This window comes from Hemitrygon akajei, chromosome 10, assembly GCF_048418815.1.
Source record: "Hemitrygon akajei chromosome 10, sHemAka1.3, whole genome shotgun sequence".
Taxonomy (NCBI): Eukaryota; Metazoa; Chordata; class Chondrichthyes; order Myliobatiformes; family Dasyatidae; genus Hemitrygon; species Hemitrygon akajei.
Genome location: NC_133133.1, coordinates 92,820,095 through 92,847,845, shown reverse-complemented (window position 1 = coordinate 92,847,845; position 27,751 = coordinate 92,820,095). Strand labels below are relative to the sequence as shown.

Sequence of the window (27,751 nt, the reverse complement as noted above, 5' to 3'; positions counted from 1 at the left end):
AGGAGAACGGCCAGACTGGTTAAAGCTAACTCAGTAACTCAATAACCACACGTTACAATAGAGGTATGCAGAAAAGTGTGTCTGAATGCACAAAACGTGGATGGGCAGCAGCAGCAGCACCACAAAAATACACCCAGTGGCCACTTTATTAGGTAAAGGAGGTAAGTGGCCAGTGAGTGTCTAGTCCTGGGCAAAGCACTGAATAAAAAGACCAGTTTGTACTCCTGTAATTAGTGTATTTCTGGAGCACCTTAGCTTTAAGAAACTAAGGGGTAAGTGGTGGAAAGAGTGAGCAGCTTCAAGTTCCTGGTGACAATGTCTCCAACGATCTGTCTTGGGCCCACAAAGAAGGTAATGCCAGTGGCTCTACATTGTTAGGAGCTCGTGAAGATCTGGTATGACTCTTGCAAATTTCTATTGATGTTCAGTGGAGAATATTTTCATGGTTGCATCACAGCCTGGTTTGGAAGATCCAATGCACAGGACTGCATCTCAGGTGTAACTCTCCCCACCTCTGAGGACACATAGGTGCTTCAGAAGTACGGCATTGATTGTTAAGGACCCTCACCATCTGGGACATCCCTCTTTGCATAACTACCATCAGGAAGGAGATATAGTTCAAAGTAAATTTATTATCAAAGTACATATGTGCCACCATACACAATCCTAAGATTCATTTTCTTGCGGGCATACTCACTCAATAAATCTATAATAATATAGTAACCATAATAAACTCAATGAAACACCACACCAACTTGGGTGTTCAACCAGTGTGCAAAAGACAACAAACTGTGCAAATACAAAAAGAAAGGAATAATAGTAATAAATAAATAAGCAATAAATATCAAGAACATGAGATAAGGAGTCCTTGAATGTGAACATTTCAATGATGGGGGCAAATGAAGTTGAATGAACTTCTCCCCTTTGGTTCAAGAGCCTGATGGCTGAGGGGTAATAACTGTTCCTGAACCTGGTGCTGTGAGTCCTGAGGCTCTTGTACCTTCTACAGCACACACCAATGCTGGAGGAACTCAGCAAGTCAGGCAGCATCTATGGAAATGAATAAACAGTCGATGTTTCGGGCTGAGACCCTTCTTCGGGACTGGAAGGAAAGGGGTAAGATGTCAAAATAAGAAGAGGAGGGAAAGGAGAATAGCTAGAGGTGATAGGTGTAGCCAGCTGGGTAGGAAAGGTAAAGAGCTGGAGAGGAAGGAATCTCACAGGAAAGGAAAGTAGACCATGGAGAAAGGGAAGGAGGGGACCAAGAAGGAGGTGATAGGCAAGTGAGAAGAGGAAAGAGGTCAGGGCAGGGATATAGAAGAAGAGGAGAGGGGGAGGGAATTTTTTTATTAAAAGGAGAAATCAATATTTAAGTCATCAAGATGGAGGCTATGCAGACAGAATAAAAGGTGTTGCTCCTCCACCCTGAGGGTGGCTTCATTGTGGCACAAGAGGAGGCCATGGACCAACATGTCAGAACGGGAATGGGAGTCAGAACTAAAATGTTTGGCCACCGGGAAGTTCTGCTTTCGGCAGATGGAAAGGAGATGCTTGCCGGAGTAGTCCCCCGATTTACGGCAATATCACCAAAATAGTAGTAGTAGAGGAGGCTGCATTGGAGAACCGGACACAATAGATTCGCAGGTGAAGTGTTGCCCCAGCAGATTGTACTGGCAACAGAAAGAAGATAACATGACCTAGGCAGTGGGTGTCCCTGATGATGGACGCTGCTTCCCATAACAACACTCGATATAGATGTGCTCAATGGTGGGGAGCACTTCACCCTTGAAGGACTGGGCCATATCCACTACTTTCTGTAGGATTTTCCATTTGAGGGCATTGGTGTTTCCATACCAGGCTGTGATGCAGCGGTCAATATACTCCCCACTACACATCTATAGAAGTTTGTGAAAGCTTTAGATATCATGCTGAATCTTTCTGAACTCCTAAAGAAGTAGTGGCTCAGCCATGCTTTCTTTATAATTGCACACGTGCTGAGCCCAGGACGGATCCTCTGAAGTAATAGCAGCCTAAAGATCAATACTCAGTGATTCAGGAACGGCTTCTTTCCTTCTGCTATCAATTTGCTGAATCGGCATGGACCTATGGACACTACTTTAATATTGCTTGTTTGGCACCATTAATTTATAGTGATTTTTATGTCTGCACTGTATTGCTGCCACAAACAACAAATTCCACATCAATATAAGACAGTGATAATAAACGTGATTCTGGTACCTGCACTGAACTTTCTCTGTAACTCTACATTCTATTTTCCTTTTAACACAATGCACCCAAGTATGGAATGAACTGTCTGGGTGGCAGGCAAATTAAAACTTTTCAATATTTCTTGGTATGTGACAATGATGAACTAATCTAACTCATTCTGTGTTGAACACAACCATGGAACTCAGGCATAATGTGCTGGCAATAACGTGAGCTTTCACTCTGCATTCTGGGTCGGTGAGAGCATCACGAGCACAAGGCCCCTTCCCAACTATTGTGGCCAGCACAGCTCATGCTACAATTGTGCATCGTATTTCAAGTTGGATGCAAACTCACACCCCAAACAACACCCACAGGAGATCCAAACAATGTTGTCCTTATAGAGATATACAGCATGGAAAACTGGCCCTTTGGACAAACTGAAGTGCCTAACAGTCCCATTTGTCTACATTTGGCCCACATCCTTTACAACTTTTATTATCCATGTTATCTGTCTATACGTCCTTGAAATATTTTAACTGCACCATTTCCTCAGGCAATTTGCTCCAGAAATACACCAACCTTTGTGTGAAAATTTGCTCCTCGGGTTCCTCTTAAATCTTTCCCCTCTCATTTTAAATCTATTCCCTCTAAATTTGGACTTCCCTAACCTGGGAAAAGACTGTGACCATTCATCTTAACACCAATCATGATTTTATAAACCTCTACAAAAGGTCCATCTCAACTTCCTTCATTCCAGAAAAAAATGCCCCAGCTAATCCAGCCTCCCCTTGAGGTCAAACATACTGTCTTTGTATGACATACTAAAAATATTTATTTATTCAGATACAGGGCAGAATAGCCCCCCCGGCCCTTTGAGCCACATCACACAACAAACCCCAACTTAACCCTAGCCTTACCACAGGACAATTTACAATGACCAATTAACCTACCAACCAGTACGTCTTTAGACTGTGGGAGGAAACTGGAGCACTTAACGAAACCCACATGGTCACAGAGGGAATTTTTCTGTAAACTCCTTGCAAACAGTGGCAGGAATTGAACCTAGGTGGCTGGCACTGTAAAGCATTGTGCTGATCGCTATGCTACCAAGCCGCCCAGTGCCTTGAACATTTTTCCAAATGCCTCTATATTGTGATTGCACCCAAATAGTAAAGTTATCTCTGGGTCACTTTCTGTTGGGCATACATTGTGATTAAGCTAGAGAGGGCAGAGAAAAGATTTACTAGGATGTTGCTGGGACTTAAGATATAACAAGAGACTGTCTACGTTGGGGCGTTATTCCCTGGAGCACGGGAGACTGAGAGGTATATAAACATGAGGGGCATAGAAGGTTGGATGGTCACAATCTTTTTCCCAGTGTAATGGAGTGTACACATAGTTTAAGGTGCGAAGGGAAAGATTTAAAGGGGACGTGAAGGACAAACTTTTCACACAGAGTGTGGTGGGTACATGGATCGAGCTGACAGAGGAAGTAGTAAGGTTGAGTACAATTCCAATGTTTAAAAGACATTTGGACATGTTTATGGGTAGGAGAAGTTTTGATGGATATGGGTCAAATCGTAGATAGGCATCTTGGTCATTGTAGACAAGTTGGGTTGAAGGAACAGCTTCTGAGGAGCAGAACTCTATGAATCTGCTTACTTGTTGTGGATTTTGCCATGTACCATGTCAAGACTGAATGTTGTGTGAGTATTGTTGCTCACAGATATTATCTCAGGAACTGCCTCCATCAGTACAAATCTTCTGGAGAAAAAATCACAGATGATGAAGTCTGAGCCAGAACATTAGCCTGACTAGGCCCCTGGAAGCGGAGATGATTGATGACCAATAACTGCAACACCATCCTTGATGCTAGACATGGCTCTAGCTAGTGGAGGAGTTCTTCCTTCCTTCCTACTGACAACTAAAGTGACATCTGAACAAGAACAGCCCTTCTTAGCTCACAAATGGATTTCAGCTTAATTGTGCTTAATTGGGAACAAATCATACTGGGCTCTGATAACCAACTGTTCTGGCAATACCCAGACTGAGGGTCAGTATTGATGGAAAAGTGCCACTGGGTGAACCGTCCATCATTTTACAGAATAAAGCTTAAGGCTATTCACACAGAACTAGAATAGGATATGGACCAAATGCAGGCAAATGGGTTTCATGTTCAGTAGATAGGAAAAAAGGTTAGCATGGGCCTCTTTCTGTACTGTATGAGACAATGACCGTGAGAGAAACTACAGAAGTCCTTGTCAGAGACATCAATGTCCACAACAGCAAATTGATAAATTTGGAATTGATTTGATATTTTCTGTACTGGGAAACAAATAAATGTTAAATCACAGTCAAAAACTATCTCACTCACAAATGTGCTTCAAGTAAAGAAGCATATAATCTGGACTGCCTAACTTCAGTCCTACATTATGTAGACAGCAATGAATCTGATCGGTGGATAACATTACCAAAGATGGATATATGGAATGAGCTCCAGAGAATCAGAATCAATATCACAATCAGAATTGGAATCAGTTTTAATATCACTGGCAAATTGTATGTTGTGAAATATGTTGTTTTGCAGCAGCAGTACATTGTAATGGATAATAATAGAAACCATAAATTACAATAGGAAAAAAATATATATAACTAAATTAAATTAGTGCAAAAACAGTGCAAAAAAATAGTAAGGTAGCAGTGTACATGGGTTCTTTGTCCATTCACAAATATGATGATGGAGGGGGATGAAGCTGTTTCTGAAATATTGAGTGAGTGTCTTCAGGCTTTTGTTCCTCCTCCCTGATGGTAGCAATGAAAAGAAGGCATTTCCTGGGTGGAGGGGATCCTTAATGATGGATGCCGCCTTTTTGAGGCATCCTCTTTTGAAGATGTCCTCAATGTTGCTGCCCATGATGGAGCTGGCTAAGTTTACAACCTCTTGCAGCTTTTTCCAATCCTGTGCTGTGGCCCTCCCCCATACCAGATGGTGATGAAACCAGTTAGAATGCTCTCCACGGAAATCTGCAAGAGTCTTTGGTACATATCAAATCTCCTCAAACTCCGAATGAAATATAGCCACTGCCTTGCCCTTTTTGTAATTGTGTCAATTAGGTCCTCAGAGATGCTGACAGCCAGGAACTTGAAAATGCTCACCCTTTCCACTGCTGAAGCCTCGATGAGGACTAGTGTGTGTTCCTGCGACTTGCCCTCCCTGAAGTCCACAGGCAATTACTTGGTCTTCTAAAGTTGAGTTCAAGGCTGTTGTTACGACATCATTAAATCAGCTGATCTATTTCACTCCTGTATTCCTCCTTGTCACCATCTGAAATTCTGTTGCACTGTTGGCAAGTTTATAGATGACATTTGAGTGTGCCTAGCTTTGAAATAGGTGGCAACCACTGACTGCAGCAGTGAGACGTTGAAGATCTCCTTAAACACACCCGCCAGTTAGTTGGCACATGTTTTCACAGTCCTACCAAGTACACCATCAGGGCCTGATGCCTTGCGACAGTTTACCCTCTTGAAAGAAGTTCTGCCATTGGCCTCTGAGACGCAAGGTCACCAGATGCTACAGCAATTCGCACAGGTGTAGTTGCATTGTCCCTTTCAAAGTATGCATAAAAGGCATTCAACTCATCTGGGAAAGAAGCATCACAGCCATTCATCACATTAGGTTTCACCTTGTAGGAAGTAATGGCCTATAAACCCTGCCAGAGCTGACGTGCATCCAATTCCACTGCTAACCTCAAACAGAATTGTGTTTTTCAATCTTAAAATAGTCTTCCGTAGGCCGTACCTGGATTCCTTTTAGAGTTCTGGATCACCGGTCTTGAATGCCACAGATCTAGCCCTCAGCAGACTACAAAACTCCTAGTTCAACCATGGATTTTGGTTATGTCCAGTATGTTCTCGAGGCCATAAACTCAACTACACTGGTCTTGATGAAGTTGGTGACAACAGTGGCATATTCATTCAGATTCAAAGACGAGTCCCTGAATATTGTCCAGTCCACCGACTCAAGGCAGTCCTGTAGGCGCTTCTCTGCCTCCTTGGTCCTCTGCATACCTTCTTGATCCTCAACACTGGTGCTGCGGTCTTTAGACTCCACCTGTATGCTGGGAATAGAAGTAGAGCCAGGTGATTGGACTTTCCAAAGTGTGGGATAACATGGTCAGCGTTCTTGATGGTGGTATGACAGTGGTCAAGTGTGTTGTCTCCTCTGGTTATACAGGTGATATGTTGGTGGTAGTTATTCAGAGACTTCTTCCAGCTGGCCTGGTTGAAATCCCCCACAATGATAGGGTTAAAATGGTAGAGGTGGGTACAAATACATTTAAAATACATTTGGACATACATATGAATAAGAAATATTTAAAAGAATATGGGCCAAATGCAAACAACTGGGACTAGCTCAGGAAGAGATGCTAGTTACCATCGATGAGTTGGAAGAATTATAGGACTCTCTGACTCCAGATAGATAGATTTTCAGTGTGACCATTGAACACTGTATGAACACTGCAGGCTGTATGAACACACCCAACAGGACAGATGAGTTGAAAGTACATGAAGAAATATGTGGATTTGATCTGACAGTCACTATAGTGATATGGTTGCATGGCGACCAACTAAATATACAGGGCATTTGATATTTTGGATAAAGACGAAGAAAGGAACAAGAGGCCAATGAGTTTTGTTAATGGAAGGTTGGATGCAACTGTAATGATGAAAAAATATATTGGCTCAGAAAGTGAAGATGTAGAAGCAATTTGTGGGGTGAGAAGAATGTGCTCTTTAATGAAAAGATGGCCTATACTGTGGCTAAATTTGCCAAAGGTACAAAGGTAACTTGGGTAGCAATCTGTGAGGAAGACATAAAGGGCTTGCGTGGGGATATTAGCTGATTAATTGAGTGGACAACTAATTGGCGTTTGAGTATAAAGTGGGAACATGTAAGGTTTTCCTCTTTAGAAAAGTTAAAAAATCAAATTATTAATTAAATAGAGCAAGTTTACAAATGATTGCAGCTGAACACCAGCCTGGGGGTTCATAACATATGAAAACAAAGAAATTAAATTGCAAGTGCAACTTAGAAAACTTATGGGTCTTGATTAGAAGGAGTATAGAACGGAAGTTTAGATGCAACTTTATTGGGCACTCATAGTGTCACAGAGTTATACAGCACGGAAGGTGGCCCTTAATTCCAACTTGTCCAAGGCATCAACACCTGGGGTACTCTGTATAGTCTTGGCTTCCATATTTTCCTGGAATGAGAGGGTTGACGTACGAAGAGAGGTTAGGCAGGAATTTTGAAGAATGACAGGTGATGTTATTGAATCATATAACATTTTGGGAAGAATTAAGAGTGTGGATGCTGACAACAGGGATACCTAGAACCAGAGGGAGAGTCACAAAATCAGGGATCTCCCATTTCGGATGGAGGTGAGGAAGAATTTATTCTCTCAGAGAGTTGTGAAGAATAGGAATTCTCTTCCCCACCATGTTGTTGAGGGGGAGGCTGACAGACATTTGAACCACAAGGTATACGAGAAGAGTGCAGGAGTGGGGTGTTGAGGCCAACCCTGGATAAGGCACAGGAGACCTGCTCATGCCCCTGCTCCTATATTCCAGTGTTACATAAACTATATTCCTGTACCCATCCAATACTCTTTAAAAAAAAATCCAAATGATTCATTATTCCATGTCCCCTTTACGCCAAGACATCTACATCATAAAGGCTGTCTGTTCCCCAGGTAGAACTGTCAAATATTAATGGACATGCATTTAAAGTGAGAGGGGGAGAATTCAAGGAGATGTTGCAGGGCAAGGTTTTTTTACACAGAGGTGTCTGGAGTAGGTTGCCAGGGGTAGTGGTAAGAGAAGACACAATAGTGGCAGTTAAGAAGCTTTTAGATTGATACATTAATATGCAGAGAATGTGAGGCGAAGCAATTTAGTTTAATTCAACATTGAATTCACGATGAAGCATAGGGCTTGTTCCTGTGCTGTTTCATGATCTATCTCAAAAACGTACAGCTTGCTAGCTTGATTGCTCACTGTAGAATGCTCCTGGTAAGTAAAGAACTGAGAAAATCTAGACGAAGTTCAGAATCAGAATTAAAATCTGGTTTATTATCACTGGCATATATTGTGAAATTTGTTGTTTTGCGGCAGCAGTACATTGCAATACATAATAATAAAAACTATAAATTACATTAAGCTGTACTGTATATATTTAAAAATTAAATAAGTAGTACAAAAAGAGAGGGAAAAGTACTGAGGAAGTGTTCATGGGTTCATTGTCCATTCAGGAATCTGATGACAGAGGGGAAGAAGCTGTTTCTGAAACACTGACTGAGTGTTTTCAGGTCCCTGCATATCCTCCCTGATGGTAGCAATGACAAGAGAGCAGGTCCTGGGTGATGAGGGTCCTTAATGACGGATTCGCTCTTTTTGAGGCATCACCTTTTGAAGTTGACCTGGATGGTGGGGAAATTCGCGCCCATGATGGAGTTGGTTGAGTTTCCAACTTGCTGCAGCTTTTTCTGAGCCTGTGCCGTGGTCCCTCTATTCCAGACAGTGTGCTCATACGGTACATCTGTAGAAATTTGTGAGTGTCTGTGGTGACATACTAATTCCTTCCCAAACTCCTAATGAAACATCGCTGCTGTCGTGCCTTCTTTGTAATTGCATCAATATGTTGGGTCCAAGATAGATCTTCAGAGATGTTGACACCCAGGAACTTGAAACTGCTCACCCTCTCCACTGCTATCCAAGGAAGACTGGTGTGTGTTCACTCGACTTCCCCTTCCTGAAGTCCACGATCAATTCCTTGGTCTTATTGATGGGTTGTTGCACGGCACCACTCAACCAGCTGATCTATCTCACTCCTATACGCATCCTCATCACCATCAGCAACTTTATAGATTGCGTTTGAGCTGCGCCTAGCCACACAGTCATGGGTGGTAGACAGAGTAGAGCAGTGGGCTAAGTGCGCATCTTTGAGGTATGCCAGTGTTGACTGTCAGCAAGGAGGAGACATTATTTCCCATCTACACAGGCTATGGTCTCCCAGTGAGGAAGTTAAGGATCCAGTTGCAGAGGAAGAAATAGAGGCCCAGGTTTTGGAGCTTGTTGAGGAGAACTCAGGGTATGATTGTGTTGAATGCACAACTGTAATCAATAAACAGTAGCCTGACAAAGATATTACTATTGTCCAGGTGATCCAGGGTTGAGAGGAGAGTCTATGAGATTGAATGCTTTGTAGACCTACATATAGGAAAACTGCAGTGAGTCCAGGTCCTTGCTTAGGCAGGAGTTGATTCTGGCCATGACCAACCTCTCAAAGCATTTCATCACCATAGATGTGAGTGCCACTGGACTCACCCTGCTCTTCTTGGGCACTGTTATGATTGTCAGTCTTCTGGAGCAAGTGGGAACCTCCAACTGCAGCAATGAGAGACTGATGATGTCCTTGAACATTCCCCCCAGTTGGTTGGCACAAGTTTTCAGAACTCTGCCAGGTACACCATCAGGGCCTGATGCCTCTTGAAAGATATTCTGTCCTTGGCCTCTGAGACAGAGATCACAGTGTCACTAGGTGCTGCAGTGATTCGGACAGGTGTAGTTTTATTCCCCCTTTCAAAGCGTGCATAAAATGCACTGGTCTCATCTGGGAGAGAAGCATCACAGCCATTCATCATGTAGAAAGTACTGACCTGCTAACCCTGCCAGAGCTGATGTGCATCTGATTCTGTCTCTAACCTCAATCGGGATTGTGTTTTCCACTCTCAAAATAGCCTTCTGTAGGCTGCACATGTATTTCTTATATAGTTCCGGATCACTGGTCTTGAGTGCCGCAAACGTAGCCCTCAGCAGACTATGAATATCTTGGATCATTCATGACTTTTGCTTTGGGTATGTCCAGTATGTTCTCAAAGGCACAGGTTCATCCACACAGGTCTTAGTGAAGTTGGAGACAACTACGGTGTATTCATTCAGATTCAAGGCTGAATCCCTGAATATTGTCCAATCCACCAACTCAAAGCAGTCTTGTGGATACTCCCCTGCCTCCTTTGACTATACCTTCTCGGTCCAGGGACAGAAGTACAGACAGGTGATCGAACTTTCCAAAGTGTGGGCGTGCGACGGCACGGTCAGTGTTCTTGATGGTGGTAAACAGGAGAAGTGTGTTGGCTTCTCTGGTCCTGCAGGTGCTATGCTGGGGGTAGTTGTTTCTAGACTTCTTCAAGCTGACCTGGTTGAAATCTCCCGCAATGACAGGAAAGGTGTCAAGGTGCACAGTTTCGTGCCAGCTGATGACAATGCTCAGCTCCTCCAGTGCCTGTCTAATGTTGACCTGAGGTGGAATGTACACTCCTACCAGGATGATGGCAGGAAACTTCTTCAGCAGATAAGAAGGACAACACTTGATCATGATATGTTCCAGATCAGGTAAGCAAGACCAAGACAGAACCTGCCACGTTTGTGCACCATAATGAGTTAATCATTCTCTACCTCCTCTGCCTTTAAAAGACTGAGCTGCCCTGTCTTTGCAGAGAATGGAGAAGCCATCGGCAGGTGAAGGGAGATTAAAATGAGCTGGGGTAGGACTTGGGTAAAAATGGTTGTTCAATTGTTGGCATGAACTCAGCAAATTGCCTATTTCAGTGCTCCATCATTTTATGACTCACTCCTTATTGTGCAAAGAAAGATGGTTAAAGTTATTCTAGGTTCAGCCCCAGGACATTATTACAGGAGTTCTTCGGCACAGAGTCCAAAAACTTCCAGCTAATCCTTCAAGGTAACTCCCTAAATTGAAAGCAAGTGTCGTAACATGTAGCAAGGCCGAGATAACATTAAAGAAAGTGCTGATGAATTGTAAGTGATAATTATTTACACAAACATCAAACAATGATTATTCCCTTGACAGCTTCAATGGGACATTCACCTCCCAACTGTAAACCACCATGAATCTGACCGGTGTTGTGAAAGTTCACATCAGGGATAATGATGGAGGGTACTGGGGTGTTGGTTAACATGTATAGTTCTGCCTTTAGGACAGTTTTTGTCATCCTGGCACCACTAATTTTGCAGCATGGCTTTTTGAAAGCTGATTGGAATCTTGGACAGCTCCTAGTTTATTACTTGCCTTGGAGTTAGGTAATCTGATTTCACACAATATTCCACCCAAATACCTTGCACAGAAAATAATCACATGATCATGGGCTAATAGAGTTATACTGGCTCTTCAATCCAACCGACCAAAATGCCTGTCAAAGCTATCAAAATCTATCTAAGTACCCGGCCCATATCTCTCTAATTCTTTCCTATCCACATATCTGTCCAAATGCTCTTTAAACGTTTAATCCTTCACACCTCTACTGCTTCCCGAATCCCACCAACTTTTGTGTGAAAAACTTGCCCCAAAAATGTATTTTCACACATGCAAATGCATTAATTGGAATCAGTGGACAACAGGGGAAAAGCAGGGCTGTAAGGTACTCGACTGGCAACTTCACCATTAAACCATCCCAAATATATTGTATATCCAAAATGCCTTTGGAAATAATTATTAAGGAAGAACTGCCACTGGGCCATATAGAGCAACATTAAACTAGATTCATGAAAGTTTAGTTAACAATGTTGGCTTTAGGGGAAGTTAATGGACTGAAGTTCATTAGAATCATTATCAGTTCCTACCACCCTGTTCACCTCACTTCTATCTGTGTAATGTCTTCTCCATCACATATCTATTACCTGTTCCCCAATTCTCTCACATGCTAACATCATCAGTGGCCATTTCTATTGGCCACTGAACCTCCCAACATATCTTTAGGGTCTGGGAGCAGATTGGAGCACACAGACAACAGCTGAGGTCAGGATTGAACTGGGGTCACTGCAGTTGTGAGGCAGCTACACTATCTATAACACCACTGTGACACAAGTGTGGACCCCAAGATATCCAGGGTTTAGGATCACTTTACTATTGAAACTCTTTACATTTTTTTTCTCTTGGCCATTGATTTAATAAACTCACTTTATTTTTATATACACCGGAATGAATCACAAACAATGTGCTTAAGCAAGGGATCAGACTTGGTTTATTGCCAGAAACTTGGCCCTGAGGCCAGTTCAAACTTCCCTAGAGCTCACAACTTAGTCGGACACAGTGTAGTTCTCAGCAGTGCAGCAGCAACAGCGGAGATTCCATCATTTAGTTTATATGTTAAACTGAACCCATCTTTTTCTTCATTTGTTCACTGGCTACACTACTATCTATTGTTCACTTCAATCTGACCAGGAACCATGATGCTTTCTAGAACACTTCAGAGAGTGAGACTGCTGATAACACCAGGTATGGATAAATGGATAATATGTTTCCTTCACAGAAGGATGTTCATGAAACAGGTGGGTTTATGCAAAATCTCAGTAGCTCTAAGGTGATTATCACTGATACCAGGTAAAGTAAGTTCCTTTTCTTAATCAGATGTATTACTTAATTAGATGTGGAATCTTTCTATGCACACTCGGAAACAGCCACATCTCTTGTGTTAACATATGATAACTTTCAAAGCACTTCACTGCCTACAAAGCACTTTTGGGCATCCTGAAAGTTGAACTGATGGAACCATTTTTATTTTCCCTTTAACTAAGGACAGAAAAATCTTATAGAAATGTAACATAATTACACAAATAAATAATTGAATCTTAAACACAAAGTACACCGCAGATGCTGTGGTCAAAGCAACATGTACAACGTACTGGAGGAACTCAGCAGGTCGGTTAGCATCCGTGGAAACGAGCAGTCAACATTTCGGGCTGAGACCTGACGAAGGGTCTCGGCCTGAAACGTTGACTGCTTGATTCCACGGATGCTGCCCAACCTGTTGAGTTCCTCCAGTGTGTTGTACGTTTTGCTAATAATTGAATCCTTCTGGCTTTGAGTAATTAAACTATTAAATCAAAATCTAAAAAAAGTTAACATTGCGGTTGAAGAACCTTCATTGGAAGTGTCTGATCTGCTGAGTTATTTCCAGCAATTTATATTTTTATTTCAGATTTCCAGCGAATGCATTTTTTAAATCTTTTTTATGCCTTTCAATAAAGTAGCCATGTTTGGTAAATTAATTATTACATAATACAGGAAATCAGGAAGTCGGTTTAAGTTGTGGAACAAGAGGGGTGATTAGCAGACAAGGAATGGTGTTGAAACTTTGAGTTCAATTTCATTGATCCAGAGCAAAATAAGGTAAATTTTCTAAGTTTTGGAGCAGATTGAAGGAATCATCTGATTTTTATTTCCACTGATTACTCTTGTTTCTCTTTAATTTAATTTTGATTTTAATTTTAATTTTTTATTTTTAATTTAATAAGAGAAACTAACATTCTAACCTCTTATTCCTTTGCCTTAACAACCATAGAAATGCATCTACAACCAGAGTAGGTGACAGTGGCCAAGGATGTTCTAGCAATGCATTAAACACATTCTGTACCGCTTTAGACAGAAGTAGAAATGCTCAGCGGGTGAGGCAGCATCTGTAGAAAGAAACGGTGTTTATCTTTAGGTTGAATTCTCTTCTTCATATTCTGATGAAACTTTGGCTGTTTCTCTCTACATAGATGCTGTTTGACCTGCTGATGGCAATTGTTCCTTTTTGATTTCTGTGCTGATATTTAAACAGCAAATGGCTTGGAGGTGGATTTGTGGCTGAAGTTAGCTAATATATATTTTAAGCTCTTTTTAAACTTCGAAACACAGGTTGTTGCAGAGAGTTATGCTACCCCTGAGCCACAATAGCTGCGTTCCAACCACAATATACAGAATTACTTTAGAATCATGCAGTTCACATCTATATAGTCCAGGATACAATATCAGACAATTAAAAATACAAACTGCATGCAACTGGTTAACATGCCAGATTCCTTGTTTAAAACCACATTGATATGATTAAAACGTGAGTTCTAGAATGAACCATTGCGACCATGAATTCTTATCATCATCAACATCACCGGCTGAATTACTTGGCTTTGTCAGAAAGAATGAAACAATAACTTGTAGGCACTGACAGGAACTCTAATTAGTTTGTATTAGTAATTGAAAGAAACTTACTGTTCTATCCGTAAGGTCTACATCTGTGTAACAAACATGCTGCTACTGAGTTCATCTATTGATAAAATGGGCATCTAAGGTGGAAGAGATTTCAGATTAAAATTTGATCCTTTAAAAGCAACTTATCCCGAATATATTAACATTCACATGCTAGCACTGACATTACATAAACAGCTGTATGCAGTGAATGAATTAACTGACAGTTTTAAAATCAGGGAAAAATAATGTCACTAAAATTATGCATAGCTACTTCCAGATTGTAACAAACACTGAAGTTGCGACTGAAGAATACTCAACTTTAAACAACTTTCCTCGACTTAAACTTAGTAAAACTGAAAGACTTTGAAATCTGTGCTGATTTTAAAGCAACAACTCACTTGGAGCAAGAAATGTCAAATAAAAGCTATTTAAAGAGCCAAACCTGATTGGCTGTTGCTGCAAACGGAACGTTGGTGGCAGGTGTTGTTGTTGCAGACACAGTGGTAGGTGTAGCGCCGTGCATCATGGGTACTTTCAGTAGGGGACACCATGGAAGCAACAAACGGGAAGGGTGTAGCGTTATGGTGACCATGGCAACATGTGGTGTGGATTGCAGGCGTGGCAGGTATCACAGCAACAAGCCATGTGACATCATCATGAAGGGTGATACCAGCATGCAATCACAGTGCAAAAAGCAAGACAGCATTGAAAGAAATAAAAAAAAACAAAAGAGAAAAAAAAGAGAAAGCTTATTACAATTGTAATTAAGGAGAACTTAAAACACTCTAAAAGACTTTGTACATTATCAGGCACATAATGATGTATTTGTGCAATTATATAAAATAAAACACAGACTTTGAAGCAATGTATTTAACAGGTACTTGACAAAAATTCTACCTGAAATTTTCTAGATACAGTTAACAATCTCAATTTTGTAGTTCCTTATTAAAATTAATTAACTGGAAACATACTAGAACTAATTACATTCTATGAGGAAAGTGGGTGTGTTTATCAAACAAAGGCGACTACTTAGTTCCAAATTTACTGAATCCTGAATGAGAACAATCAAAAGTCAGATAATATCTTTATTAACCTTGCCTCTCATTACTTCTTACGCGCACACACACAAATATACAAACAGACACACAAAACACATGTGGATGACCATATACACAAACACACACATGCACGTTTATTCAAGCAGATACATATTTGCACAAACAGAATGCATACACAAATATGTATACATGTATGCACAAACACACACACTCAGGAGCTGCTCAATGAAAAGTCCACAAACTGATCCATGCCTTATTGTTGGTAGCTGCAGCATGTATGATCAGACCTAAAGTTCTGTCTTTTTCTGCTGTAAACCTCTGGCTTTGCAAGCCCCAGCTACAGGATGTCTAATCAAACTTGGGTAGGTGTCCTATTCTCTCAGAGACTCGATGTTGTGGCTGTACCTAGAGTCATTTGCCATGTTCGGAGCACCCCATGAGTCCAGATTGCATTCCTTTTGCTCTAGTACTCAAGCTAAACAATTATTTTGGAATAAAATCATAAATCATAACTAGAAGAGAGAAAAAAAACAGCAGAGTAAATGTTCCAGGTGAAGATGATGAGAAGTTATTAACCTTAAGTCCTTGTTACTTCTCTCTCTCTCTCACCCCCCCTCCCCCACAGATGCTGCCTGACCCATTGAATATTTCCACCATTTTTTGTTCTTCATTTTTAATTGATAGCAGTGGCTTTCGGAATTATTTTGAATCTCCTGAGATTCCAGTTCCACCCTCCACTCGTGCACAGTTGCCTGCGGTTTATACCAAGCAGGCTTAGGGGTTGGGGGTGCCCCTGGATCTATCTTTCCTGCTCATCGCGTTCTCTGTCCATCTGACACGTCTGATTTCTCAGACTGCTCTGTTCAAATCCCACATGGACCAGGATCAGAGGAAGAGTTGCTCCTACCGTTTCCTCTGCAAGACCACCTGCCCAGTCACATGGCACCCTGAACTGAAAATATACCGCTATTAATATACAGCTGTGCCATCTGAACTGTGCTACACATTCAAGCAAATTGGGGAACTTCTACGCATTCAGCCCTGCCTGGGTGGGTGTGTGGAGTTCGCACGTTCTTCCTGTGACTGTCTGTGTTTCCCTAGAGAGCTCATGACAACAGACTGGTGAATTAATTGGCCAGTGCACATTTCTCCTGGTGAAGGGTGCTAGGATCTGGTGGAGGTGAGGGGTGTTAACAGGAGTGTGGGGAGAATCAAATGGTGTTTGTGTAGAACTTGTGGAAATGTCTGTATTTGATGGCTGATGGCTGGTGGCTCTATGACTACATCAGATAAACATCTCTTGTTTCACAACAGAGCTCTACAGGTGTTAGAGGGGCAATTTTAGTCAGTCAATGTTTGGGGTGAGACATTACCATTTACAAAACATATCCTCACAAGGGGTTAAAACTGGGTGTTATAGCGACTGAGCCATGACTTATGTTGAGCTGGTTATGTTAAACCTGCTCCTTGCCCAGGTGAAACTGAACAGGACAATTCCTAAGTGCTAACTTGGATACTAGTTATAGTGGCATGGTATTGGCACTGAAGTAGAGCATATATCATCAATGAACAACAGTGAGACCAACTGCGACAAACAATTAGCCAGAGGAACTCAGCAGGTGTGTGTGTTGTTGACAATCCAGGTCAAAACCCTCCAAAATTTCTTTCCTCCCACTAAGTTCTCTCGGGAGGTTGTTTGTTGTTCAAATTCCAGCATCTGCAGTCTCCGTTGTCTCTATTCTGGCACAGGAGTGGGAGCTAAAATATATCCAGGAATGGTGAAAACTGTGGAATTGTGTTCCTGTCTAAATCTAATTTACTCAGCCATATACCTAGTGCACTAAAAGAGATATGTATTCAGATTCCTTTGTCTGTCCCTCCACAACTCATCCTGCAGGGAGAGTGAGTCCTAAGACTATTCGCCTCCAGTCCCAGCTTCCTCCTGTCAGCTTCTGCTTTCAAAGTCACACAACACATAGACCACCATGTCCGTGTGAACTATCGGATGTCCCATTCACCAGTACTTGGTCTGTAGCTCTCTGTGCCCTTGGCAAGTGCTTGTCTGGATGCTTCTCAAGAGAGTCCCTGTCTCCATCTCCTCACCAGGTAGCACATTCTCGATTCCAACCAAAAAACCCCCCACAGGTCCCCTCAAAACTTCTTACCCCTCAATTTATACCTCTTGTTTTGGACACTCCCCACCAAGAAAAAAAAGCTATTTATACCCTTTAGAAAGTTACATAACTCTCTTCAGTTACCCTTCAGCCTCCTCCTCCCCCGGATAAGCAATTCCAGCCTTTCCAGTCTCCCCTTATAAATGAGACACTGCAATCCAGGTCACATCCTGGTGAATCCCCACTGCATCCTCTCCAGTGCTGTTACATCATTTCTACTGTGTGACAAAGCAGAACTGCACACAGTCCTGGCTAATGTTTTATAACGTCATATGTACGATGTCCTTGTCTTATATTTCATTGTAGAGCTTCCTGAGGCTATATCACACCCTCTCACATTTCCCCCTCCCTGCTCTGCCGATAACTGTTCTAAGTAATACAAACTGAACTCCACCTTGCCATTTTTCTGAATATTTGTTGACAAAAATAGGCCCATTTTGTAGGAAAAGATTAGGACCCAGAAATTGGCTGTGAATTTGGCCTCAGTTTCTAGAAGGGCAGGTATAATTGGCATATTAAATTACTATCACCTACCAATCCTCTACCTTCCTCCAATAAGAGAGATGCTACCCTAACCTGGAAACTACGACTACTCTGCAATGGCCCTGTTACAGTACAGGCCATGAATGAACATAATAACAGAGAGAACGGAGCGTGGCCTGTAACTTGAACCCTTCTAGCTACCCAGTAGATCCTCTGTGTAGCTGGATCTCCTTGTTGACACAGACCTGCTGGCAGAAGACCACATAGCAAGGAACTACCGGGCAGCAGATAGAGCTGCTGCCTCTCAGAATCAGAGACCTGGGTTCAATCCTGTCCTTAGGCGCTGTCTGTGTGGAGTTTGCACGTCTCCCCATTACTACTCTACCTTCCTCCCACACACCTGTACCAAGTGAACTGGTGGGTTAATTGCCTGCTGTAAATTGCCCTATTGTGAATGTGAGTGGTAGAGTCTGTGGGTAGTTAATGAGCTTGCGAGAATTAAAAGTGAGATTAATAAGGGATTTGTGTAAGAAGGTGATTGATGTTCAGTACAGACTCAGGGGGCTGAAGGACCTGTTTTCCTGCGATTTCCCTCTTCAACATAGCTTCTGATTAGCCTGAACTCTTGAGAAAGATCTGTTTCCTTCATACACAAGGCCAAAACATATGTTCTTGCATCTCCCCCATGTACTAAATATGCTGGTTTATTGTAACTAAAAGTGACAGCTGATTAGCAAGGGTGCTGGAACTACTGAGAATACACATAGTTAAAGCTTAAACTGTAACTGGTAATTAAGGAACCGGAGTAAGTCCATAAGGAAAGAGTTGGATATAACCAATTAGCAATATACACCCAAAGCCAGCAGGGCAAGTCTTTGATCGCAGCTTCTGAGGATAGACTGACACTGTGCAGCAGATCGATCTGCTTCCCACACAATTCCAGAGACCAGGGTTCAGTCGTGACCTGTCCTGCCTGTGCATAGTTTCCACATTGTGCTCTGACTGCATGGCCTTCCCCTGGTGCTTCACATCCCAACCACCCGGAGCTAGGCAAGCTCACAGACCGCTGTACACTACCCACAGTGTACGTGAGTGCTGTGAAGTAGGTGGGGAGTTAACGGACTTGTACAAGGAATACCCTGCAGATTGGGATTGATAGAATTACCTTGAGAACTGGCATTGACGAGTTGATTAGCCTCCCACAAAGTTGTATGAAGAGCAACACTGAGAGAGTGAGGGTTTGAGTGACATCAGGGGAGATTTGCAAGTGGTTTCTTTCCCATTGGCAAGGAAAGGCGGGCCTGTTATCCTTAAAAATTTGGACTGTAATAGAGAAAAATTTCAGATTCCCTTCCTAAGCAGTGGCACAAGAACTCCAACCCTGAGACTTAAGGCCTGATTTTAGAATTAAACCACAACACAGAAACTGAGCCAAACCACGGTGTGTGAGGTGCCTTACCCACTAGAGACAGCAGGAGACTGAGAAGGCTCTCATTTTAACTGAATCACAGGCACTTTCGCACCTAAATGTCCACAAGCAGCTGACAGATGGAGGTGAAGAACATAAACTATCCAACAAGGTTGTTAAACTCAAGATCAGTAAAAAAAAGAATTCAATGAAGTGTTCCATTGCCATGCCTGTGACACCTTTTCATACTGACAAAATCTTCTAATTATGCAGGATGTGCTTCACTTCGAGAACTGTCCTGTACTCTGCTATGGGAGAGGTACATTGATCTTGCTGTGGGTTCTCTGAACACCCACTTCACTGAACACACACCAAGGCATGACATTTGACCTGAAGAACCAAAGAACCCCAATTCTAAAGGAAAATAACTGCCTTCCAAATATCCTGCCACCTAAAATTTAGTCAGCTGCAATCCTTCAATTAAATGACCAAATTAAGGGAACGCATGCCCAGTCTCTGTACACCTTCCCAGTAGTTAAACCTTGTGGCCATCTGCTCTGATGCAGCAGTTCCAAAAATCAGAAGCCCAAGCTTCATTCATTCATCTACAGCTGGTTGGATCTCTCAGTGAGCTGCAGTCACAGAACCATTGAATAGATTCCACTCTTTGGGAACACAGATTGGAGAAAGGCTAATAATTAAAGTGCACCTTTGGAAACCAACTGGGGCTCTAGTGAATGAGGCTCCCCACTGCCATTTTGAATCTCCTTATCGCTTTCCAGCTCAAAATCACTGGAGTATTGGAGAGTGTGGTAGCAGGCCTTTCAGCCCATTGAATCTGTGCTGATCATCAACCACCTATTTAGACTAATTCTACATTACTCACATTTTATTCCAGCACAAAGGAGATGTGCAGGGCAAGCTTTTTACACAGAGAGTGATGTGTGTGGAACAGGCTGCCAGGGGTAGCAGTGGAAGGAGAAATGGTAGTGGTGTTTAAGAGGCTTCAGACAGACGCATGAGTATGCAGGGAATGGAGAGGTATGAATCATGTGCAGGCAGATGACATTTTCTTTAATTTGGACTCATATTTGACACAGACATGGGCTACAGGGCTTGACCCTGTGCTAAACTGTTTTACCCTGTATATTGTACTGTCAGCAACAACAGTCATCCCCTCCCCCGGACTCTGCCACTCACCTACACAATTTACTGAGGCCAATTAACTTATCTTTAGGATACATCTTTAGGATGTGGGAAGAAACTGGAGCACCCAGAGAAACGTGGAGAACGTGCAAACTCCACATAAACAGATCCGGAATGAACTGGATCAGTGCAGCTGTGGGGCTGGCTTTGTTAGCCACGTTAGAATCTGATAGGCTTGAGAAAAGATGAAGTATTGGGTTAGTGCAGGTAACTAGGCTGGGGTAAAAGATCAGCCACCATTTTACTGACTGACAGTAAAATGGGGATGAAGGTCTCCTGCTTTAATCACTTATGTTCTTGTGTGGGAAAACTGAAATGGAATACTGAATGAAGCCAACACTTCCAAACACAGATACACAGTGATGTTTGAAAACTCAAAGGAGTTAAAGAAAGGTCAAAATGTTTGATAGAGTAACAGCTGCAACCTTACCAACACTTGCAGTGGGAGTCATGCACAATACTGAGCCTGCAGATCATGCAGTGAAGCATGGAGAGGATAAACAAAAGAAAACATTGGTTAGAAACAGTTAGTGTACACACAAACACACACATACACTCTCTTCACACATTAAGGCTGGTAGAATCAGCTTCGTTGATCACCTCAGCACATGCAAGGTTAGAGATTAGTTTTTAGAAGCATCTAGATTTGCAGCATTTTGTTGGGAGATTGATGTGAAGCAAGTATCAGTTGCATTAGTAAGTGGAGCAATAGAACGTTGCTGGTTCCTGCCCAGAAGATGCAAGATCTAAATACCTTCCAGTGTTTACAAACTGCATCTTAATTCACACGGTCTCACTAAGGACACTTAGGGAGTGAAATTGGGCCTGGCTCGGAATGCAGAATTGGAATTGCTTTTCTTGCCCACTGTTTACCATGAGACAGGGCACAGAACTGTCCTGATGCAATCCCATGTATTCTGAATCCCAGGCCAAGTCCAATTTGTGTGTCCTGAAAATATCAAAACCATTTGAAAAGCAAACTTTACAACATATCTAAAATATAGCAGAATTACTTTCTTCAATCCAATTTGTTTACTGAAAATCACAAAGAAATGTCCAAACAGAAACATTGAAAATGTTGACGTATGGAACCACACCAACATTTCTAACTCTTCTACTGGCCTGCAGCTTGTGAGATGGCGGTACTTTTTGGTAAGCTCACCCACATAATTGGGCAAGACCAGGCGGTAAGTGTTGGCAGACTTGACCTGCACGCAAGGAATTCAGTCCCAGTGCTCATTCTCAAGTCGTAAGGTAACACATCCATCCCAGGAAGATCATAATATCATTAACTTGCTTCATCTCAGAAATGATGACAATTAAGCTTGGCTAATGTCGGACAGCTATTCTTGCTCTGACTAAGACCCCACCCACTCCATCCAACAGCAAGCACTGATCTCCTGGCTCTTGCTATATTCTAGGACAATCTATTTGTTCCTTATGTGCCGTGTTGTATGATGTGAGCGATTATGGTTTTTCCATGACCATGATTGTTCCTGGAAAATTGTTCTACAGAAGTGGTTTGCCATTGCTTTCTTCTGGACAGTATCTTTACAAGACAGTGGCCCCAGCCATTATCAATGCTCTTCAGAGATTGCCTGCCTGGCGTCAGTGGTTGCATAACTGGGACTTGTGATATGCACCAGCTGCTCATATGACCATCCACCTCCTGCTCCCATGGCTTCACGTGACCCTGATCGGGGGGGGGGGGGGTGGGGGCTAAGCAGGTGCTACACTGTGCCTGAGGGTGACCTGCAGACTAGTGGATGGAAGGAGCACCTTACACCTCCTTTGGTAGAGATGTATCTCCAGCCCACCACCTATCTAGGATAATATGCGAGATAAGAACATACCGAAGCTGCAGTGAAAATTACTTCAATAAAATTAAAAAGCAACATTTAATTGAAAGCTTGATCTGAAAAATAATGTTATATATACTTCACCATGAAATCCTAAATAAAGACGGCAGTTATGTTAAACATTAAAACTGGTTCAATAATCTGTTTATGTCGTAAACCCCAATAGTGAGGTCACATGATTTCCAAAGGCTAAGTGAGAGAATGCATGAACAGCGCAAGTGATAATGGACTAACCTGTTGGGATGAATGTTGGTTGTTGCAGCTGCATATTAGCTAGAGCCTGTTGGTAGTGGAAAACACTGGGGTTAAACACTGTGGTGGCACCATTGGTTTTTTCAAGTGCTGGCCTCTTTGGTAAAGGTTGGAGAGCACCAGGCTGGAGAGCCTATGGATGAGGGATTGATTAAGACAAGTAGAAAATAAATGACGCATGCACCAAACTATGCACACAAACTTACACCCACACACACGCACACACACCGACTGGCCTGTCATTTTCCTGTGACTTGCAGAAGCTAATGCAAGGCAGCAGCTGAAGCAGACACCATGGACGATGTGCAAGAGAAGCAAGATGCCTTCTGAGAATTGAGAGTGGAGCCATACACTCAGTTCACAGCGTTTAGCATAAAAACAGGGCACAAGGTTCACCAAGCTTAAGACGCAGGAGGAGGGACAGATGAGTTTCCGTGATGAAATGAAAGAAAACAAAGTCGGCCCACTTCAGGCTTGGTAATTGAATGTAGTGAAAACTTTAAAACTTCATGCAAGATAATAAACATAGCCAGGGTTCTCTCTAGGCAGGGGATTAGAAAACCTTAGAGATGTAAAGTCTCAGGGCTTATTTCAGAAAAACATTCCTTTTAAATCTCTTAACACTAAATACGATATCCACATGGATTGAGTACTTGTATTTTCTGTTCAATTTAACACAAGTAGCTTTCCAGAATATTGCTTTGTTAAGGTAAATTTATTTCTCTACACCACACACACACACAGAAAGACCCACGCACTCACAGATTGCCTATTTACAACATGATCAACAGTCCTGTAAATATTTAACAACCTTCCAAAACTGAATGAAGTAAAAATCAGGCTTTACATTGATGGGAGCCCAACAAGCAGCTGCAAGTGGTAGGGAGCAAGAGAAGCAGATGTAAATGCCTGTTGTAAAACTGCAGTGCCCAGAAGACAAGGAGCAGAAATTAGTCTACAGTTATTTTTTGGTGTTCAAACAGTGTTACCAGACTCCTGAAAATGTTCAAATACAAATTACGAGATGTATTAGTGCCAAATCCAAAGGCATGTTTAATGGGCTCCCTCATGTAACACCACTCTATTTCAGGGAACTGCAAGCTCTGGGGGCAAAATTCACTTGTTAGTCATATCTTTTGGCACAGCATTTACTTCAGGAATTTCTTAAAGGGCCACAGATCAAGGAATAAAAGTGAAATGGAGGGGGGAGGAGGGGAAGGAAAACATCGACATCTTGAGGGGTGGGCAGCCAGAGGCACAGGCTTCAGAAGAAAAGTCCAGGAGCCTGCTCTGGATTGTTTCTGCACAGACCAGAACAGGTTTGCATAAACGGTCCAGAGATTACAAAGAAGTTGCCCAAGGAGCAGGAGCCTGTAAGGGTATGGGTAACAGTCTTACATGCCTGCAGTTTAGGAAGCTCTCAATGCAGCCAAAGCCCCTTCCAAATGAGAATGTCAAGTTGCATTAACCAACAAAAATGGCCGGTTCCCTCTCTGCCCACTGAGTTATTCCTAACGTCTGCCAAGCAGCAGGGAGCAGTGTCCTGCCCGATCCTAAAGCAAGCCTTTCAGAATCAAAAGCACCTGTGTTTTTGTTGCTACTGGGGTTTGTCTAGCAAACAAACATCAATGCCTGCACCACATTTACAGTGTCACCCTCAGTATCCCTGCGGACCACCTGTGCTGTGGAAAGTGCCTCACCTAACACTTTGTTGCTCACCTATGCATTCCACAGGTCACAAATAGCTCCGCATACAAAGCGGAGAAACCTCCCATCTTTGGGGAACAAGACTTTTGTATTCACAGCAGGAAGGGCCAGGAGATTCCAGTGATGGGTTCTCAGAGTGCAAGCATTTATAGACCTTGCAATCTCGATGTTGGCTTTACCCATTCCTCATCTGACATGCAAAGATCCTTTTGCAGGATTTCTCGTAACATTTATGGCCATTTTATTTTGATGGACAGTCTGCTTATACTCTCTGGATTCATGATAAATGCAATCCTGCTCCAGGTCAGCCTACTCAGCAGAGAATTCTGCCTTTAACTACTAAAATGCTTCCTATAATGTGCACTTGAGCCTTCCACTTCATTAATAGCTGGTTCCTCTGTAGTGAATCAGCACAACATGAAGGAGATCTCACTGGAGACAAAGATTGAGTGGGGCATCATTGCTGATATCATTCCAGGGGAGCAGAAACAGTCACTGGGACATGAAAAACAATGCATCAATGAGACTATTAAAGCCAGGGTTAACTTATGTGTAAGATTGGTTAAATTTGGGTTGATATATCTGTGCAATATTTTTTTTTAAATCACTGTGCAGATGAATTTCTTGGCCCAGTCAACCACAGCTAATTTCCTCAAAGGGCATTTATGATAATGGCAAGTGAGAAACTCAAGAAAAAATATCTTTATTTAACTTGTCCGGTTGGAATTGTCCAACTCTAGCTTATGAATTACAACCGGATGGCCGACACTTTTGAGTGTTGAAGAATTGCTGAATTCTACAATGAATAGTTCACCCTTTATTGACAATTTGGCAACCTTTTGGGATTGATTGTGTTTTTTTGAAGGCTGCTCATTAGAACCACATGGCACAGAGATCTGCGCAACCTCCTTGATGTCCAAGAGTATCCAATTACTCTCCCTCTCCTGACCTTCTCCAACATCCCTTTTCAAAGATTTATTTCATTCCCTTTTGGAAGTCACTGTGAATCTGCTTCCACTATCTTTTCAGGCTGTGTGTTTCATTGTTAATGAAATGTCCTGTGATCTCAACCAGAAGGTTAGTCTGGAGTTAATGTATTTAACAGGATTCTACTCTTTATTGTCCACATTACACAATAAGGCCGAACCTGCTTTGGAATGCAGCATCAGCTCTTTGATCAGAATCGCCTTCATTCTCCTTCAATGCATCGGAAGGTTATTCCAACCCATGTTAAGAAAGACTAACCATCATCTGGGACACTTCCAGTTTCCTGTACATGTTTTATTCAATGCTTTAAGGGGATCATATGGTAACCAGACCCAAAAAAGATATTAACCAGGTTCTTACTCTGCAGAAGCAGGTTTCACTGCAGCCACACCTCTTCACGTTGAACCCTTAGGTAATTCCATTATGTAACTTTGCATCAAAGCTGAACATTCTGAGCAGAGCAATTTCCAACTGAATGTCTTCAGGGTTAATTACACAACCAGGTCTTCAAGGTTAATTACACCGCCAGGCAAATGAAAATTTCTCGTGCACTCTAGCATCATGCTCACAAAAAAAGGCCACATGCAAAGCAAGAAGGTGAAGGTGCAAGTACCAGGTCAAAGGTCGCCTCGAGGGGTCGCTTCAGTGATCTGACAGCTGGCTGAGTCTTATTTAGCAGGCAGCGAGCACATGGATGGCAATGGACGAATGGGATTCAAGCGCATTAACATAAACAGCAAGCAGAGGTGTGTCATAGGGACAACAATGAGTGTGGCAGGTGGAGAGAAAGAAAAGAACTGAATGCATTATACAACATCTTGAAAGTAACAACATGCTTAACTAAAGGTGATTACTACTGTGGCAGATCAGCAGTTATAATTAAAACAGACATCTTACTATCTACACAGACCATTGTCACATAAACGATTGGAATCACACAAGGAAAAATATCTTCAAAATGAAGTTAAAATGCATTACATAAACTTCAAAGCATTGGATAGATAAGAGCTTCTGTCCAGGGCATTCTACATCAATGCAGAATATAGAACCAAGAGTTAAGATGAATTTTATTTTGTACGACATGGGCTCTGGTTTCAACAGTATCTGAAAAAAACACTATCTCACCCTCAAAGTATATATCTTGTGAACTCACAAATAAGTGGCTATCAGTTAGTATTGCAAATCCATCACTAACTACCATTGTGAAGGTGGAATAGAATGTAATATGGTCAATGGGGATGAACATTTTCTACCAAAATGCTCATTAAAACTGGTGTCAACTTATTTATAAAATCAGTTAAAACTGCGTTAACCTATCTTTTGTATGGCAACCCATTTTTTTAGACATTGTGCAGATGAATGTTCAAGGCCCAATGAAGATTAAGCTGTTGCACTCCTTATGGTGAAAGGCTCCTATAGTTTTGCTAGCCAGCAGAGAGGAATAGAGTGGTGGTGGTTCCATTTGTTGATCCAGTGAGGATGATGCAACGAGTGAGGAAAGTTCTTGCAGGAAAACCTACAGATGGGATTATTGTCTCATGACAGGTGCCCTGTATTTTCGGGTGGCAGTCGATGTCGACCCAGGGTAAGTCACTGAGCTGAGGCGCTGTCTGTGCAGAATTTCTCCCCGTCAACCTGAGGGGCTTCACCACACTTTTGTCCCAGATCCTCCAAAAAAAGTGGGAATTATCTGTTGTAAATTGTGTAGGAGAGTTGCAAAATCTGGGGGGAATCGATGAGAATGTGGAGAGAATGAAATATAGAATTAGTGCAGGATTAGTGAGAATTGGTGGCTGATAGCAAGAGTGGACCCAGTTGCCATCCATGGACTATGACTACCTCAGCATTATCAGAACAGGAAGGATCTTCTGAATTCTCCCTCCAGAAACTCAGACTAATCAGATGGAGAGATGGGGACAGGGGTCAGGCAAGGTATTACCAACACATATTTGGAAAGTGATGACATTTTCAGATGATATTGCCTGGGGCAAATGTATGATCAAGAAGTAGGAGGGACTCAAAATGAATCTCTGGGGAACACATGTAAGCAAAGCTGTGGAAAAAGGAGAAGGCATAGCCTGGGTTAAGAATGGAACCATGTACGTGTAGTCCCACCCAGCTGCAGAATTGTGAATGGAGCACAAAGTCTTGTCTGTCAAAGGTATCATCAGGCAAGAAAGATGGATCATCTGTACCACTGTTACAAAGGATGCCACTGCTAGTTTTGATTAGAGTAGGCAACCCAATTGACAAGGAGCCCTGCATCAAACAGCATGAATTTCGGGAAAATGAGAGCCAGCCGTTGTGCAAGTGCTTGC

The 27,751-nt window shown here is 42.3% G+C and overlaps 1 protein-coding gene across 15 annotated transcripts in view; it reads right to left on the bottom strand.

Annotated features, from left to right (window-relative positions):
- The window catches only part of LOC140734540 (muscleblind-like protein 3), a 255,389-nt gene that overhangs the window by 6,760 nt on the left and 220,878 nt on the right, over positions 1-27,751 (bottom strand). For 8 of the 15 annotated variants that reach the window (XM_073058651.1, XM_073058649.1, XM_073058659.1 and 5 more), the window contains 5 exons: positions 26,047-26,100; positions 22,722-22,872; positions 21,059-21,094; positions 14,742-14,830; positions 14,321-14,394 (listed from right to left, as the gene is read on the bottom strand). In XM_073058651.1, coding sequence (XP_072914752.1) covers positions 14,338-14,394; positions 14,742-14,830; positions 21,059-21,094; positions 22,722-22,872; positions 26,047-26,100 — 387 coding nt within the window. In that variant the 3' untranslated portion in view covers positions 14,321-14,337. The remainder of the gene's footprint in view (positions 1-14,320; positions 14,395-14,741; positions 14,831-21,058; positions 21,095-22,721; positions 22,873-26,046; positions 26,101-27,751) is intronic. The other 7 variants (XM_073058657.1, XM_073058658.1, XM_073058660.1 and 4 more) reach the window with 7 other exon arrangements.